Source organism: Echinops telfairi, unplaced genomic scaffold (assembly GCF_000313985.2).
Source record: "Echinops telfairi isolate 266 unplaced genomic scaffold, ASM31398v2 ScPeMD7_5592;HRSCAF=6446, whole genome shotgun sequence".
In the NCBI taxonomy this organism is placed as follows: Eukaryota; Metazoa; Chordata; class Mammalia; order Afrosoricida; family Tenrecidae; genus Echinops; species Echinops telfairi.
The window spans coordinates 13,005,703-13,022,530 of NW_022109491.1; the positions used below are offsets into that span (position 1 = coordinate 13,005,703).

At 56.7% G+C, this 16,828-nt stretch overlaps 1 protein-coding gene across 1 annotated transcript in view; it reads right to left on the bottom strand.

The window, feature by feature from the left end:
• Positions 1-741: 741 nt before the first annotated feature.
• The window catches only part of L3MBTL1 (L3MBTL histone methyl-lysine binding protein 1), a 33,569-nt gene continuing 17,482 nt past the window's right edge, over positions 742-16,828 (bottom strand). The window contains exons 13-23 of the mRNA XM_045295381.1: positions 15,960-16,111; positions 15,500-15,576; positions 14,913-14,998; positions 14,611-14,721; positions 13,306-13,420; positions 11,788-11,887; positions 11,422-11,619; positions 11,274-11,323; positions 6,223-6,380; positions 5,649-5,711; positions 742-1,323 (exon numbers count right to left, since the gene is read on the bottom strand). Of these exons, the coding sequence (XP_045151316.1) occupies positions 1,189-1,323; positions 5,649-5,711; positions 6,223-6,380; positions 11,274-11,323; positions 11,422-11,619; positions 11,788-11,887; positions 13,306-13,420; positions 14,611-14,721; positions 14,913-14,998; positions 15,500-15,576; positions 15,960-16,111 (1,245 nt within the window). The 3' untranslated portion in view covers positions 742-1,188. The remainder of the gene's footprint in view (positions 1,324-5,648; positions 5,712-6,222; positions 6,381-11,273; positions 11,324-11,421; positions 11,620-11,787; positions 11,888-13,305; positions 13,421-14,610; positions 14,722-14,912; positions 14,999-15,499; positions 15,577-15,959; positions 16,112-16,828) is intronic.

A 16,828-nucleotide genomic window follows, 5' to 3' on the forward strand; every position in this document is an offset into this window, starting at 1 on the left:
GGGGTCCTGGGAAGCAGGTTTGGCAGTGGCTCAGTGGAGACTGGGTTCCCCACTAGGATAGAAAGCCCAAGTCCCAGGCCCAGCAGGGACTTGGGTGGCAGTGCAAGACTGATGAGGAGTGGGGAAAAGGGCTGTAAGGGAGCTGGGGGACTCAGATAGAAGATGCTCACCTTCCTGACGCCCAACCTCAAGTCTTCATCAATTTCTCAAGGATAAGCAGTGGACATTTAAGGGACAGGTCAAATGTGACCTCATGGTGCGTGCCTGCTAGACAGAGCACTACATTCTTATGACCGTAGGCCTGGTCCACCTGGGACCCTTCTCCCCTGCTGGAGGACTCTTGGGGCGGGGATCCTTGGCTCGGGAGTGGGAGGCTATGCCCAGCACTGGGAGCCGCCAGGCCCATGGGAGCTATCTCTGGTCCAGAGCCCCAGAGAGTATGCGATGTATCCTGCGGCTGGTCTCCTGGCCTGGTGACCAATCTAGCCTCTCCTCCCCAGACCTACACAGGAAGGGCGTGTGTCTCCTTTGTGGAATTCCCAAACTTTGCCACCTGCAAAGCCAACTCTGCTTACCCACGCTGCCTGCGACTGGAACTTGGCATGGGACGCTACAGTGCCCAGGGTCCAGCGCTGGGCATGCCTAAGAAAGCATCCCGGCCCAGCCAGAGACAGCCCATGGAGGCTATGAGAACAGTCTCCGAGGGGTCTGGCTAAGGGACCAGGCCGATCGATGGCAGCAACACCAGCAGGCGGAGAGGAAGGAGGCTGGTGGGATGAGGAAGGAGAAAGGAAAGAATAGGAGAACGGGGCCTTGGTCAGAGGGCTCTGGCTCTACCACATCGTCCTTGACCGCTAAGCCTTGTGGCAATGAAACAAGGCAGCTAGAGATGGGGGGGTTGCCACTGGCAGGGCGCTGCCCACTTTCTCCGTCAGTAATGCTCCCTGTGCCCCACTGCTGCCTCACCTCTGGGGCTGCTGGCCGCGAGCCTTCCGCAGGGCTCAGTGCCTACGACTGCCCCTTCCCGGGTCTCCTCTGCTCCCATGCGCCTTCTAGGACGCAGCCCTGGAGAGGAGACCAAGTCAGGTGGGAGGCAGGCATGGATGGGGGTGGGGGTGCTCGGATGGGATGTGTGAAGCCATCGTCTCCAGAGGGCAGCGGAGGAGGGCCTGGCCCGAGCCGCGTCGGTCACTTGAAGGTGTCATCGGCGTTTTTGAACATGAGAATGGAGTTATAGATCTTCAAGGCTGGTCCCAGCTTGACGCTCATGATCTTCACAATGTCCGCCTGTGTCAGCAAAAGGAAGGCCTCGCCGTCAATCATCTGAGGGGGCGGGGCAGGGAGGGGACAGCGGAGAAGGTAGGAGGGGCCAAGAGGGCAGAAGGCGGGGCGGGGAGATGCGTGGGGAGTGGAGAGGAAGAGAGGACCATGAATTGGAAATTAAGGATACGTGTGGGAGGCGGGGAGGAAGGCAAGGGTCAAGGAGAAGGGAGGGAGAAAGGAAAAAAGCAAGACAGCAGTGGGGACAGAGAAGGAAAGAAAGATATCCACTGGTTTCCCCTGGTCCGCACGCACGCTCGCACGCAGGCCTCTGAAAGTCAGTGTTTCTATGGGCAAAATGCCTACAGGAGTCCTTACTGACAGCAGCTTCAGGAAGCCTGCTGTGACTGTCCCCACACAGGCCCACCAGTCAAGCTTAGTGTCGCTCAGAGTGGGACCAGCCAACACTGTCCGCATGCCGGTGTGACGTAACACCAAGTCCACAGGTGACCCCTGGGCGGCTGCTCTTGACCGAGAGAGAGGCAGAGAGGTAGGTAGCAAGATTGAGGTTGAAGCTCTCTAACTAAGTCTTTGGGTCTGTTTTCCTGGTGGAGGGACAAGATACAGGGCACCGCAGGGAAGCCACAGGACAAGCACGTTATGGAAGACCTTTCTCTTTGTCGAGAGAAAAGGAAAAAGAAAAATGAAAAGAGACTTCCTAGATTAGAAGATATTTAAGAAACAGAAAGCAGCGTGGATCCTGGTTTAAAACACACCAACTGCAAAAGCTAGTCTGGGACTTCCAATCTAGGCCTAGGACTCAAGGGTCTCAAGAGGTTCCGGGCAATTTGGTAGGTAGGATGATGATATTGTGGTTAGGTTTCAGGCACACCTGCTCAAGTACCTGAGGCACCCTGGTGATGTAGTGGGTTACCAGCTGGCCCGCTAACCACAAGGTCGGCAGTTCGAAACCACTAGCTGCTTTGCTCTCTTGAAATGGGCTTTCTACTCCCCTGAAAACATATGATCTTGGAAACCCACAGGGGCAGTTCTATCCTATCCTACAGGGTCACAAGAGTTATCATCCACTCGACGGCAGTGAGTTTGTTTTGTTCTGTTTGAGGGGGTGGGCGCCGGAGTGGCAGTGAGCTTGGTTTTGTCCGCAGTACTCAGAGGTGCAGCGTGGGGATGACTTTAATCCACTGAAAAATACTTCCTCCCCGAAAGAGGGGAAACAGAGTGGAAGCTGCTGGTAGTCGGAACTATAGGGCCTGGGGTACAGGCTGGGGCGGAGCTTGAGCAGAGAGATGAAGAGCCAGGGTAGGAAATGCTGCATGGGCCTAGGGACATGGGTGAGGGAGGCAGGGGACAGCCTGGTCCCATCTGGAGAAATGGATCCTGGGAAAAGGATCCTTCACCCCCACCAGGGGCCAGATTCCCTCTGAGATCCCCTGTGATGCCAGCAGCCCGTCAGTGCCACCCCCGAGCCCTTGCCCCTTCAGTGGTTGCTTATTTCTATCATGGGCAGACCATGCTGAACTAAGAAAAGAAGCAGATGTTCTGGGGTGATGTGGCCCTTCTCCATCCCAGGGCAGGGCTGGTGGACCAAGCGCTTTGGTGGCTACACAGCCGGCTGTGTCAATTGCACTCCAAGAGACTCCACGTGTGGCCTGTTGCCAGCCTAAGTAAGGAGACTCTCTGATAGAGTCACAGAGCTCTGGTCCGTCTCATGACACATGCATGCTGAAGACATGGCTGAGACACAAAGGCTGGTGAACAGCACCGATGACAGAACCGCGATTTAAAACAACGAGACGGCGGGACCAACAAGATCGCATTTAATAGGGATCCGTGTACCGTTTTACATTATGCTCTGAAATGCAAACTCGGTGGTACAGGTACACGCTGGGAAATTCCGCCTGCAGCTGACGTTAAAAGCGCTGGGGCAGGCTTTCATGAAGCCCCCACGGGGGCAGCGTGTGGCTGTCCTCAAGCGAGCGCACACACAGGCCTCGCTAATAAAAAAGCAGTGCTCTAAGCAAGGGCAAGAGAAAGCCACCTGAATATCCATGCGCAAGAAGTCTGTGAGGGCACAGTCAGACCACAAAACACCCCACAGAACGGCCCGCCGTCCACACGACACGGATGAACCGCAAGAACCACACGGGGAGTGAAAACAAGACAGGCCACCAGCCTAACGCCTGCTGTGTGGTTCTGTTTACATGAGTTCCAGAAAAGGCAAGACTGAGTTGTCCGTGGGGCTGGGGCTCGGTCAAAGGCTCCGAGAAGAACGGGCTCTGGTGTTGCGGGGACGTTGTGCATCTTGGTGGACGGGTTGGGTCCAGAGCCTGCACATGGACACAACTTGCAGACGGTGTTACTAAGATCTGTATATTTCACTCTGTATACTTCGCCTCAACTGAACGCATCGAGGGGACCATGGCGCAGGGCGTGGTTGGTGAGAAGGAGCTGGAACACAGACCTCGCTGAAGGTGGCCAGACCCCGGAAGGGCCGGTGAGGAGCCCGGGAGAGGACTAGCTGAGGGCATCGGCTACCCTGCCTGGGTGAGATCCCTTCCAGGAAAGGGTGGCAGACTTGAGGCTGCCATCTGACCTAGCCTGGGAGCGGTGGGCAGCTGAGCACACACCTTCCTGCGCGGAGGAGATGCTGGGTCTCCCTGTTGGTGCAGAAGAGTCATGATCAAGGCCTCTCTTATTTAAGGACCACTGTGCATTCCAGTGAGAGGAAGAGGAGGCTGTAACAACATATCCTATTAGGGTGGCTGTGAGTTAGAATCCGTTCCGTGGCAGTAGGGTTGACTTGTTATTACGCATTAAGAAGCGGAGCTCTGGTGGCTCACTGGTTAAGCAACTGGCGGAGACCTGGAATTGTCAGTGGTTCAAAACCACCAGCTGCTCCGTAGGAGAAAGATGACAAGTAGGTACCGCCCACCTTGGGGACCCGAGGGGCAGCGCTACTCTGTCCTACAGGGTTGCTGGGCCTTGGAATGATCTCAGTGGCACTGGGTCTGCATTGACAAACTAGAGTCACCGTGACTTTGTTTCTGTCTTGTTTACTGAGCTGCAATGAGCATAGCACACAACTCAGTGGTTCACAGTTCACATCCAGGGTCACTCCACCGGGTGAGCCTGCACAGAATCCCCAACACACAGTGGCCGGAATGGACAACCCCCCCACGCCCCCAAACCCATGGTGAGCACGATAAGGTGATTTTAGCCACTGGACTCAGTCTTTGCTTCTTTTTATAAATCTCAAACTCTTGTTGATCTTATATGAAAACACTGATAGATTCCATTGTTTCTCACTCGTAAGGATTTATGATGAGGCGCTTGTGACAAACCTCACGATTTAAAAAAAACTAGCAGTTATATTGGCACGTAAGTCGAGGAGCCGTCCCCGGGCTCCCACTGAGTGACAACGAGGGTTAGTACGCGGTGGCGGGATGATGTGTGCCACCTAGTCGTACACAGGAGGGCGGCGATGACGCGGACGCGGGAGTCAGGACGCCATCGAGGCTGGCAGGGGCTCTGCCGTTGGCCATCACCAGACCCGTTGTGACTAGGTATCACTTAGTTGGTTTCAACTGGGAGCAAGGCCACGTGGCCGAGCGGAACTGCCCCTCAGGGTTTTCTCCGGGGGCATCTTTACAGAAGGTCTTCCTCCCCGTCTTTTACACACCTGCTCTTTCTCCCAGGTTGGCTGCTGGGTACGTTCTAACTGCTAACCTTTCAGTTCGCAGTGGGACGCTTAACCACTGCGCCACCAGGGCTCCTTACAGCTCCTTTTTTTTTTTTTTCCAGTTAAAATTCCCAGGCCAAGAGACGGTGGACAGTGGAAACTGGCAGAGCTGGTGTTTGAACCCAAACTCACCGAAACCAGCCTTCTTTCAGCTACAACTCTCTGCCGCTTATCTTTGGTAATGCTTGGGTCCTGATCTGTCAGGGCGTGCTAGGATGTACTCAAAAGAGGCTTTCAAATACGCAGTCCCTAGTGATCCAAAAAGTCCTTAGTTCGAAACCACCAGCCGCTCCTCGGGAGCAAGATGAGCTTTCTACTCCGGTACACAGTTCCCGTCTCAGAAACTCAGGGGGCAGTTCTGCCCTGTCCTATAGTCACCAGGAGTCGACATCGACTCCATCAATGGTAGTGACAGAGGGACTCTGCTGGTGGAGGACAAAAGACGGGGCCAGAGGACTGAAGAAGGAACACAATTCCGTCTCCCTGAGCGTGTCTCTGCCCCAGGGTGATCGCCACCCAGACCTCCCCCCAGGAAGGTGGGCTACTCTGACTCGTCTCATCCAGGTGGGGACAGAGCTGGTGGGGCACAGACCCCCCATCTGTCTCCCACTCTGCATGTGCTCCTTACCTCATCTCTGAAGAGTCGCGCTTGGTCCTCACAACCCGTCAGAGTCTGAACAAAGCCGGAGACCTTGGGAACCAAACAGAACATGTTGTTAAGGGGCTGGGGCTGGGGAAGAGGTTCCTATGTCTGGGGGGTGGGCGGGGGCTGAGTTTGGGGCTAGTCTCCCCGCTGGATTTCCAGCTACTAGCAGCACACTCAGGGGTGTGGCAGAGTGACTACACGTTGGGCTGCTGACCATAAAGTCCGTAGTTTGAAACCACCAGCCGCTCCGGAGGAGAAAGATGAGGCTTTCTACTCCCATGGAGAGTCACAGGCTCAGAAACTCCCAGGGGCAGTTCTACGCTGTCCTCTAGGGTCCTTGTGAGCCGGCATCCGCTCGATGGCAGCTGAGTGAGGGCAGCACGCCCCACTCCTCAGCCAGCAGCCCCCACCGGGTAGCTGGAAGGCGCTGTGGACTGCCGAGCTGAGCTGGCGGTTGTCTCAGGCTCTGCCAGAGGGCCCCTCTTGAGCCCCCCCGCACCAGGGGGGGTCGGGAGGTGGAGGACAAGCAGAAGAGCAAGTGCCCCGCACTCCTCACCTCATCGATGGTCCACTTGGCCACCGCCGAGGCTGAGATGCCCGCCACTCCGGGCAGGAGTTTGCAGTGCTGCTCCCAGCACACAGAGAGGGAACGGTCGGGGTGCGTGGACAAGGCCGACATGAAGAGGGACCGGTGCATGGCTTCCGTGGTAAGCGCTGGAAGGCAGAAGCAGAGGCTGGCAGGGCTGATGACTCACCTGATCCCCCAGGTCTGCTCCTACCCACACCACTGGGGAGACTGACAGGACCAGAGTCCTTTTCTGAGATGATCTCTTGCAGAACCAAGTGGGTGGTCTAGAGCTCACTGCTTCTTGGGGTGGGCCCCTCGCACTATCAGGTCAGCTGGGAAAGGAGCCGCCTGCCATCTCTCTGAGCCGGCAGTTTCTGGAGGGTAGCTCCCACCAGCCTGGCCCCCGCAGTATCCCAGAAGCACTATTCTCTAGATACCATGCCTTGAAATGGCCCCAACGTCCGAACGAGCTCCTTTTGGGGCTCAATCAGCTTCGTACCCTACCCTCCGAGCCTCAAGGCCCCCGCTTCTCTCCTGGACTCCACCAGCCCAGTCAATTTGGCCTCCGGACACTCCCATCACCTACAAGGAGATCTGTCTGACCTCCTCGCCAACTTCATGGGTGCCTGTCACTTTCCTTCCTGATCTGTTCCTAGAATCCTTAGCTCCTGGCCGCCAGCTTCCAAGTTCTGTGCATCTGGTGATGATGGGTATAGGTGTTTGGCCCTCTTTCACCAGGCCTGGAATCTGCCCACCTGAGCTGTGTCTACCGCTAGCTGTTCAGAAAGGCTTGGCCCTACCCCCATCTACTGGCCATCATGGAGCTTTGCTGCACTGTGGTTATTGTCCTATGGGGCTTGCCCAGCTTCTACCACGGTCCAGAAGAGCTGGCTCGTTCCTGTCCATATGGTGCCAGCTCGAGACACAGGGGAATATGGCCCCTCCATGGCCCTCTTCTCAAAGACCATCACTGCCCCCCACCCCCACCTCCCACCCTGGGCCATCTTTCTCTTCAGTCTCAGCCTCTCCTCTCAACTCTTCTGCATCCCCTGATCATACCCAAAAGGCCTAAAATCCCTCCACCAAGCCCAACGGAAGCTTGGGTAACTCTTGCTCCTTGCTATCTTCCCTGTCCATCAGGCCCAAACCTGAGCTCCTGACCCCTGTGCACCCTCCCACCCCCACCCCAAATAATGACCACCTTCAGCACCACCAAGGCGTCTTCTGCCTCTGGACCAGTTTGGGGCACATCAGAGCCTCCCATAAATGCCACCAGCACACACACTCCATTCACCTGGCCACAAGCCTGCCCCCCACGACCCCTGGTGCTCCCTCCTTGGAGCTCGGTCTCTGGTCTACCAGGAACCTTGGGGTGGGATTTGGATTGCTGGGAAACAGGTTGCAGGTAGCTTCTCTCCGTATCCTTCCACACCAGGGCCCCACACAGAGGCGCTCACAGGAGTTAGGGTCTCTGGTCTCACGGTAAACCATCTAGCTGCAGGTCAGGAGAGTGTCCCGCTCTTTCAAATGCCTGGCGCTCTTGTGGCTCGAATGACCCCCACAAGTAGAGTGAGGACAGTCAAGCCCTGTCCTCTCCTAGCGATCTAGCAGCACACCCTGGTGCCTCTGCAGAGGTTGACCCTGGGTGCGTGAGAAGACGCCTCTGTGGCAGAGCCCACAGCGACCAGTGCGAGAGAGGAGCAGAGTGCTGGCCAACGTGGGCTCTTGCCCTTGCTTGGTCCAGGGGCCTGGAGACCTTAGGCAAGTCCTTCCTCACTGTCCCTGGGCCTCCGCCTCTGGAAAGACTTGATGTCCCAACAGTGCTACTGGGTACTTCTGGATAGAACCCAGTAGTCAAGAGCCCTCTGCTGGTCAGAATGGGAGTTGACCTGGATACCAAGGTGCTGTCAAGTCAGTTCCGACACATAGCGATGCCTCGTGACCGTGTGCAAGAGAGCCACACATTGCCCAGTCCCGCGCCATCTTCACAATCATTCCTATGTGGGAGCCCCCTGTTGCAGCCGCTGGGTCAATCCATCGTGTCTAAAGCAAGTGGACTCCAGGGATGGGTCTCTCCGGATAAGTCCTGTGTGTGAGATGAAGTCTAAACAATTCTAGCTGTACATCTACCAAGGCAGATTCAACAACCTGGCTTCTAGGGAGCACTCTAGCTGTACATCTACCGAGGCAGATTCGCTGCTTCTTCGGGCCACCCGCGGTATGCCATGATCTCTCAGCACCCACAATTCAAATGCATCAATTCCGGTCTTCCTTGGTCCACGTCTAACTTCCAGATGCAGGTGAAGTAACTGAAAAATGCCACGGCTTGGGTCAGGCGCACCTTAGTCCTCAAAGTAGCACCCTTGTTTTAAAGACGTCTTCCATCGTCATCGTCGTCAATTTACCCAATGCAGTGTGTCCCTTGGTCTCTCGACTGCTGCTTCCCCGAGTATCGATTGTGGATCTAAGCAAGATGAAGTCCTTGACAACTTCTATCTTGTCTCCACTCATCACGTCACATACTCATCCAGTCGTGTGGATTTGGGTCTTCTCGAATGAGTTGCCATCCATACAGAAGGCGGCAATCTTCATCTCCATTAAAAGATGCTTCAAATCCTCCTCACTTTCAGCAAGCAAAGTTGGGTCATCTGCATATCGCAGGTTGTTAATAAGCCTTCCTCCAACCCTGATACTGCGTTCTTCTTCAGATAATCCAGATTCTCTGATGACGTGTTTAGCATACAGAGTGGATAAGTATGGTGAAAGGACACAACCCGGACACTCACCTTTCTTTATATTAAATAAAGTAGTACTTACTCCCTTGTTCTGTTCTCAAAACCGCCTCTTGGTCTATGCACAAGTTCCACATGAGCACAATGAAGTGTTCTAGACTTTTTATTCTTCTCAAGGCTATCCATAATTTGTTATGATCCACACAGTCAAATGCCTTGGCATAGTCAAAAAAACACAAGTAAACATCTTTCTGATATTCTCTGCTTTCCGCCAACATCCAACTGAGAGTCAAGGAGAAGTCTCCTCACCAGGAGGGGCCTGGAGGCAGTGGCCTGCAGCCTGGTGGTTCGGGTAATTGCTTGCTTCCACCAGGAGGAAGCAACAGAAGTCAGGCCAAGGGCTAGTCCAGCAGACAGCTGTGCTCAGCACTCTGTGAGTTTTCTCCTTTAATCCCTGGGTCAGCCTGAGGTAGGGACGACCACCATCATCATCTGCATTTTATGAATAAGGAAGCTGAGACCAGTGAGGTGGAGTCACCTGCCCAAGGTTGCACAGCCTGTCGTGGGTAAGGTGAATTTTCCATCATGATACTACATATGGCCCAGGTCACCAGGGCAGCTTGGGTCCCACTCAGAAGCTGTGCGATGAACCAGATCATTTGTCCTGCAGCCTTAAGAGGAGAAGCAATCAATTCAACTGAGCCAACCTCCCCGGCACCTTGCTGTGTACCAGGACTTGACGCTAAGTGGTTAAACAGAGGAGGCCACCATCCTGGAGGGGGATCGCTCGGCCCCTCTCCTTGAGGAGAGTGAGACAGGAACTGACACGGGGGTCAGTTCTTCTCTATGTCCAATACACACTCCATACCTGAGTTATAAGTGAGTTATATCCACTGCTGTGTGTCTACGTGGGAACAGGAGCGTCCGGCTCTTAGTTCACCGTTGTTCTTAGGAGAAAGAGGAAGCTGTCTGCTCCCATAAAGCCTGACCCTAGAGAGGGTCACGTGGATCAGAGTAGACTCGATGGCTGTGAAACCCTGCTGGCACAGTGGTTAAGTGCTCAGCTGTTAGCCAAAAGGTCAGTGGTTCAAACCTACCAACCATTTGGTGGAGGAGAAATGTGGCAGTCTCTATCTGTCAAGATAGATTGCCTTGGGGACTATGGGACAGTTCAATCTCAGAGCAGTTCAACCTAACGGTTCAACCTAACCCAGGGACTGACTGTCCCAGCGATACGTGGCAGGAGTCAGACCCGAGGGCCAGCTCTGCCTTTCCAAGCTGAATGCCCTGGGGCTGGTGCCTTGGTGGCCGAGCCACACCTTCCGCAGCAGGTTATCTGGGAGGCCAAGAGCTACAGGGCGGGATGCCTGTGAGATGGACAGAGTCCTGGTGGCCTGGACGGGCTGCTAACCACAAGGCCGGTCCTTCCAACCCAGCAGCCGCTCCCAGAGGAGACCACGGAGGCTGTTCTGTTCCTGCAAAGTTTTCCGAAGCCGCTTAAGCTCTGAGTGGGGTCGCTATCAGTTGGAATCAACAAGAGGGCAGCGGGGTTGTGGATTTTCAGGTCACAGCCTGGGTTGGTTCCTTGTGGGGCCGCTGACCTTGATGTCTGACCCTGCCAGCTGCTCGGTGGGAGAAAGGAGGCTGTCTGCTCCTGCGTGGACCTGTCCTCCGCCCTGTGAAGCCCCCGGGTCCGAGCTGACTCGATGGCGGTGGGTGGCTATGAGAGCTAGAATACAGCAGTGGCCGGCCTGCTCCGTCCACAGGAGCCGTAACTACGATTATGTCACGTGGCTGAACCTTCAAAAGCAGGTGTGTTAGCTGCTCTCAAATGAAGAAACGAAGGTTGGCTCAGGGATGCTGAGTGACTGTCCCGAGGTCGCACAGCTAGGCAGCGGTGGCCACAGCCTCCCTCCCAGGAATCCTAAACTCACAGGAGCAGAGCAGCGCCAGGGGGCACTACCTGCTTCACCGGTGGAGAGCAAAGCCCAGGGAGGCTGGGCACCTTCCCTGCAGACACAGAGGGGGCCAGAGATGCAGCTGGCTCTCATCTGCTTGGTGGAAACGCTCCGGTCAGGCCCTCAGTCTCAGTGAGAAAGAGGTGCTCACGAAAATAACCCAGGACTGCGCCGCACCATGCTGCGCAAGACTGTCCCCTAGAAGCCATGCTTGTCACTGTTCTAGCTTCCAACGTATCTCAAACGAAGAGGCCGCCTCCTCACCCAGCTTCTTGTCTGGGGTCCCCTGAGCCTTCAGCCCAGCAGGGACCGAGCGCGCCCTGTGAACCCTTTGTGGCCAGGAACTTACCCTGGAAGTCGTCCTGCGGGATCTTCCGGTACTTCGGTGGACGTCCAATCCTGGAGGGAGGGACCAGGAGCACGCAGGGAATCAGAGCCTGCCAGTCCTGGGGCACCCCAGGGCCCTGAGCCCCTGCCTGCCTGCCCGCCTCCCGCACCGGCCGGGATGGCGGGGCTTCTTCCTCGGGGAGAAGCCCGACAGGTTCCTCTTTCTTGCCGAGGGCTCCGAGTCAGACAGCTCCGCCTTCAGCCGGCTCTGGTTCCTCTCGGCCAGCGGGCAGCCTGAGAGGCAATGGTGGGCTGTGAACTTGCCTGTGACGTGGCCCGAGCCATCACAACCAGGAGTCGGGCACTTCCTGGGGGAGGAGGCGGTGTCAGCAGGGCTGGCTGGGCGCACTGGTCCCCACAGAACCCAGCCCCCACCTCCCGTTGGGGTCTTGTGGTGCCTGGTCAGCTGGCACACGGCTGTGCCACACAGAGCCTCCTGCCCACCACCCCGCAGGGCTCCGGGGGCCTGCACGCACCGCTGATGAAAGCTGTGCTTGGAGGTCCTAGTGTGTGGCGGGCTCTTAGAGCTGAGAGGGGGGCAGCCTCCAGGGGAGGCCGCGCTGGGCTCTCTGGGCCCTGGAGAAGCAGGAAGCGAAGAGTCAGCAGAGGGCTCTGGGGTGGGGAGAAGGGAGGGCAGGTTGGTCCAGAAGTTAGACCGCAGGTCCAGGGTGCTGTGCCAGGCTGTGCCCCATTTCCTGCGACTGGCTGTGTGCCGGGCACTTGGGCAGGATTCTCACGGGCCGTGCCCTGTCTGAGAGGACCCTCCACGGGGAGAGTGACCCACAGCTGGCATGATCAGCTGCACCACCCAAGTCACACCAGGCAGGTTCAGCCTTTGCTCTGAATTTTCTGTTTTCCCACTTTTAGCCCTAAAATCTTGCCAACTCTCTTCCAGGTTCTGGCTAGGCGAGGAGTAAGAGAATGACCATCCCTGGGAGACAGGGGTGGGGATGGGGGGGAAGGTGCTTGTCGAGAAAGCCCTGAGTATTGGGGGAGTCCTGAGTGTGGAGGGACCCTGAGTAGGGGGGGGCCTGAATGTGGAGGGGCCCTGAATATAGGGATCCCTGAGTGGAGGGAACCTGAATGTGGGGATCCCTGAGTGTGGAGGGGGACCCTGAATATGGGGACCCCTGAGTGTGGGGAGACCCTGAATGTTGGGGAGCCCTGAGTGTGGGGGAACCCTGAGTATGGGGCAACCCTCAATGTGGGGGGACCCTGAGTGTGGGGCATCCTGAATGTGGGGAACCCTGAGTGTGGGGGAGCCTGAACGTGGGGGGCCCTGAATGTGGGGGTATCTGAGTGTGGGGTAGCCTGAATGTGGGGGGACCCTGAATGTGGGGGCCCCTGAGTGTGGGGAGACCCTGAATGTTGGGGAGCCCTGAGTGTGGGGGAACCCTGAGTATAGGGGAACCCTCGGTGTGGGGTGACCCTGAATGTGGGGGCCCCTGAGTGTGGGGAGACCCTGAATGTTGGGGAGCCCTGAGTGTGGGAGAACCCTGAGTATAGGGGAACCCTCGGTGTGGGGTGACCCTGAATGTGGGGGCCCCTGAGTGTGGGGAGACCCTGAATGTTGGGGAGCCCTGAGTGTGGGGGAACCCTGAGTGTGGGGGAATGCTGAGTGTGGGGGGGACCCTGAGTATGGGGGAGCCCTGAGTGTGGGGGAACCCTAGTGTCAGTGGAACCATGAATGTGGGGAAACCCTGAGTGCGGGGGAACTCAGAGTTTGAGGGGAGCCCTGAGCATGAAGCTGTTTGAGGGGTCCCGTTCTGTGAACCCCGCTCCCTGGCTATGCAGAGGCCCAGCGTGATCTCTCAGGAGTCACACACTGCGTGGCTGTGTGGCTGCGTGGCTCTGCGAGAAGCTGAGGAAACTGCCCGGTCCCTAACTGCCTCCTAGGCCGTGCTCTCAGGGAGCTTTCCCCGTCACATTCAATCCCTCACTGGCCGACCCCTTGGGGAGACAGGGAAGGGCCCGCGTGCCCTAGGGGTACACACGGAGAGGAGCCTGCAGGGGGTGTCCGGTCTTGGAGCACCAGCCTGCGGGGTGGATGTCGGGGTGGTCGGCGTCCATCCAGAAGTCGTAAGCGTGGCTCCAGCCGTCAAAGTGGAGCTGGGGAGAGAAGGCCCCCAGAGGTCAGCGGCTCCTCAGGGAGCCCAGCTTAGCTGTAGCCACTCAGGGCTCCGGGAGGCTGTGCCCACCTAGGGCCCACCCACAATAGCCCTGCTCAGCTGCCATGCTTCCTACAGATATCATTCAGGGTACTACTGGCACCTCCCGCCATCCTTGGGTGGGACAAGGGTGATGAGCCCATTTTCCAGATGTAAAAGTTAAGACTCAGAGAGAGGAAATGCCTGGCCTCCATCCTGAAAGGTAGGTCAGAGACGGGGTCAATACAAGATCCAAGATCTTCAGCTTCCAGGTTAAACTCTCCTCCACGAAGGTTTTAGAACTGATGGTGCTGATAACTGTGCAGCTCTATTCAATACAACTACTGAGTAATATGCTGCATGAACTACATGTCAATAAAAAGACTACAAAGCCGAAAGCGTAGCAGCAGCAGGGATGGGAGCGGATCAGAGCACGCGTAAGAGCCCGTGAGGATAGAAATATTCCAGGTTTCAAAGTGGCCACAGGACTCAGACGTGTTGAGAGAAGCCTCCAGAAGGCAGTCTCCAAAGACTTACTGATACACAGCTGCACAAGCTATGTCCCGTGACTGCCCGGTGGCATAGTGGAAACAGATTGGGCTGCTCACCTGCCAGGTCAGCAGTTTGAAACCACCAGCCCCTCTGTGGGAAAAAGAGTCTTTCTACTCCCATAAAGTGACAGTCCTGGAAACCCACAAGGGACAGTTCTACCCTGCCCTCCAGGGCCGCAGGGCCACTGTGAGTTGGAATCAACTTGGTGGCCGTGAGTTTGGATTTTGTTTGGTGAATTTTTTGGCCAGGTGCGGCATGGAGAATCAAACAGACTACGGATTCTAGCTGGAACAGAGGCTGGAAACCTTGGAAGGAGTTGGAGGCAGTGACACAGGTGCCAGATGTTTACAATGTTCTCGCATAATGAAGGGTGGTTTTGGATAATAATGTAATACTGATTCGTTAATGCTTCACGTCATTATTTTAATAAAACCTGGAAGTTTAGCAAAAAGTAAGTAAGTGAAATAAAAACGAAGCAATCTTCCCCACGATGCATGGCCGCCCTCCTGTCTGCCACTAGCCTTTCAGCTCTGAGCACTTCCCAAGCCTCCTTCCCAAGCAGTGGGCTGTCCACACCCCTGCCCAGGGCTCTAAGACCACCTTGATCCGGTGATCCTCCACATCCTCCACGCTGGCCACACGGATCAGGGCTGGGTTTCTGCGGTCCACAGCCTCCAGCTTCATGTTGACCAGGAAGTTGTGGGGAGGTCGCTGTGGAGGGGACAGGGGGCTTCAGGCCAAGGTTGAGATCCAGAGGGTGGGGGTGGATAGTGGGGGCGGGAGGCTGCAAGTGTTCTGAGGGAAACGCGGCCTGGCCCAAGAGGAAGGCAGGGTCCCCTCTTGGCTGTCTCCATGCGCCGTCCTTCTGAGCACAACTTTAGGGGCAGAGAGAGCTGACTCACCACTCTGAAGGCCCAGGTGGGCACAGCGGAGGTCCCGGTTTCTTCCAGATATTTCTCCCAGGAGAAGCTATCAGGGTCCGGGTAGTCTAGGGAAAGGGGTGAGACCACCCAGTGAGGCTAAGGGAGCTCTTGGCTTCCAAGACCAGGAGCAAAGGGCAGTGGTCCTTGGGGCACCTGCCCCCTGCACCATCACCACAGGGTCCTGATGGGCACTAACCAGACTTCACTCGCAGGGCAGACTGGAACCCTGGATCCCATTTCCTTCTGGGCCAGTGGCTCCCAGCCCAGCCCATCTACCTGAGCCCCAGGATTCTACTCCTTAGCTTTGGGCTCCCAGCTTCCTTGCTGAAATGGTCAGCTAACTTTTTCCCCCTAAACCTCAGTGGGGCCAGGGTTTGAGGAGGGTTCTTCTAAAATAACCCCCAAAGTATAAAGGGTTCTCTACTCCCAGGCCAGGAAGTGGAGGCTCCAGGACCTGCCTGTCCCCTCATCCTAACTGGAAGCCCCAAGGAACGAAGTGTTGATGGAGGATCGGGGCAAGAGGTGCAGGGGCCTGGCCAAGGCGTCTGCTCAGGCTGTAGGGTCACCTTGTGGAGGGGTGAGGGGCTTTCCTTGTTTCTGGCACCAGCCCACCGGGTGGATGTAAGGGCTGCTGGCATCACACCTGAAACCCAAGAAGACCACAGGACCCAAGGTGACACTGTGGCCGGGCCACCAGCCTCGGGCAGCATGGCTTCAGGGCCCCCCTCATCCTCCTTCTGGGCGAGCCTTAACCTGAGGGGAAAGCTGCACTAAAGTGGCGTTACCTGTGGGGGTGCTGCTCACCTCCGCCTTGCTGTTTCTAGATGAAGCATGTAAATAGTAAGCTGCGTTTCTAATGCTATCGATCAAATTCGTGAGACAGCCAGTGACGCCCCACCTCCCCTGGCCCAAAGTGAGATCTGAAAGGCAAGACTGGGCCACAGGTGTCTGCCCTCTGAAGGGTGCTGTCCCCACCCCCACCACCCTCAGCCCCCACCCAGCTCAAGGCGGGGACCCACTGACTACCAGTAGTCGTAAGTGTCGTCCCAGTTGTCAAAGTGCACCAGAAAGCGGCCGTCCACCACGTCGGTCACGCTGGCCACGCAGATGAGGGACGGGTTCATGCGGTCAATGGCCTCCAGCTTCATGCCCGCCTGGAAGCCCAGTGGTGGGGGATTCTGGGAGCAAGAAGAGGGGTTGCAACTCGAAAGGTTAGATAAGTGCCCAAGGGGCCAGTGAGTGAGCCCATGTCCTGGGGGAGGGGAGCCACTCAGGAAAGGAAGGCTGTCACCACTTTCGCTCAATTCTGCACGTACAGACCGCTGCATGGGTGTGGGGTGTGCTGCACGACGTCCCAAACAACAACAACAAAACCTACTTAAAAATGTATACATTTACTCCCCCAAAATGGAGGAGGAGCCTTCAGAGTTGGGACTGGCATTAGCCAGAGTTCACGGGCTGACTGGGAAAGGAGAGGTTCTAAGTGCCATCGCTGGGAGACAGGGCTGGGGGCAGGCAGTGGGAACAGGCGGGGAGAGAGGGTCTCTCCGAGGCAGGGTCATACTCCAGAGGCGCCCAGGAAGTGCACGGCAGGGTGTCCGCATGTGGCGGGAGCAAGGTGGCCAGCAGGGTGAGCTCAGAGGAAGCCTCACGGGTGACAGAAAAGCAACAGGCAGAAAGCTATGCATTCACCCGGAGGCCGGCAGGCTGAGCACAAGTCCTCCCCTACCCGGGGCAAGGCTGGCCTGGGCTCAGGCAGTCGGGTGATGGTGGGTGAGGACCAGTGTGGACTGGGCGCCTGCTGAGTAGCAGGTATAAGCTCCAAGATGCTCTGTATAACCACTCCCTGTAAGACCAGGATGATCCCCTCTGGTGTGCACGTTAATTCACCTGCC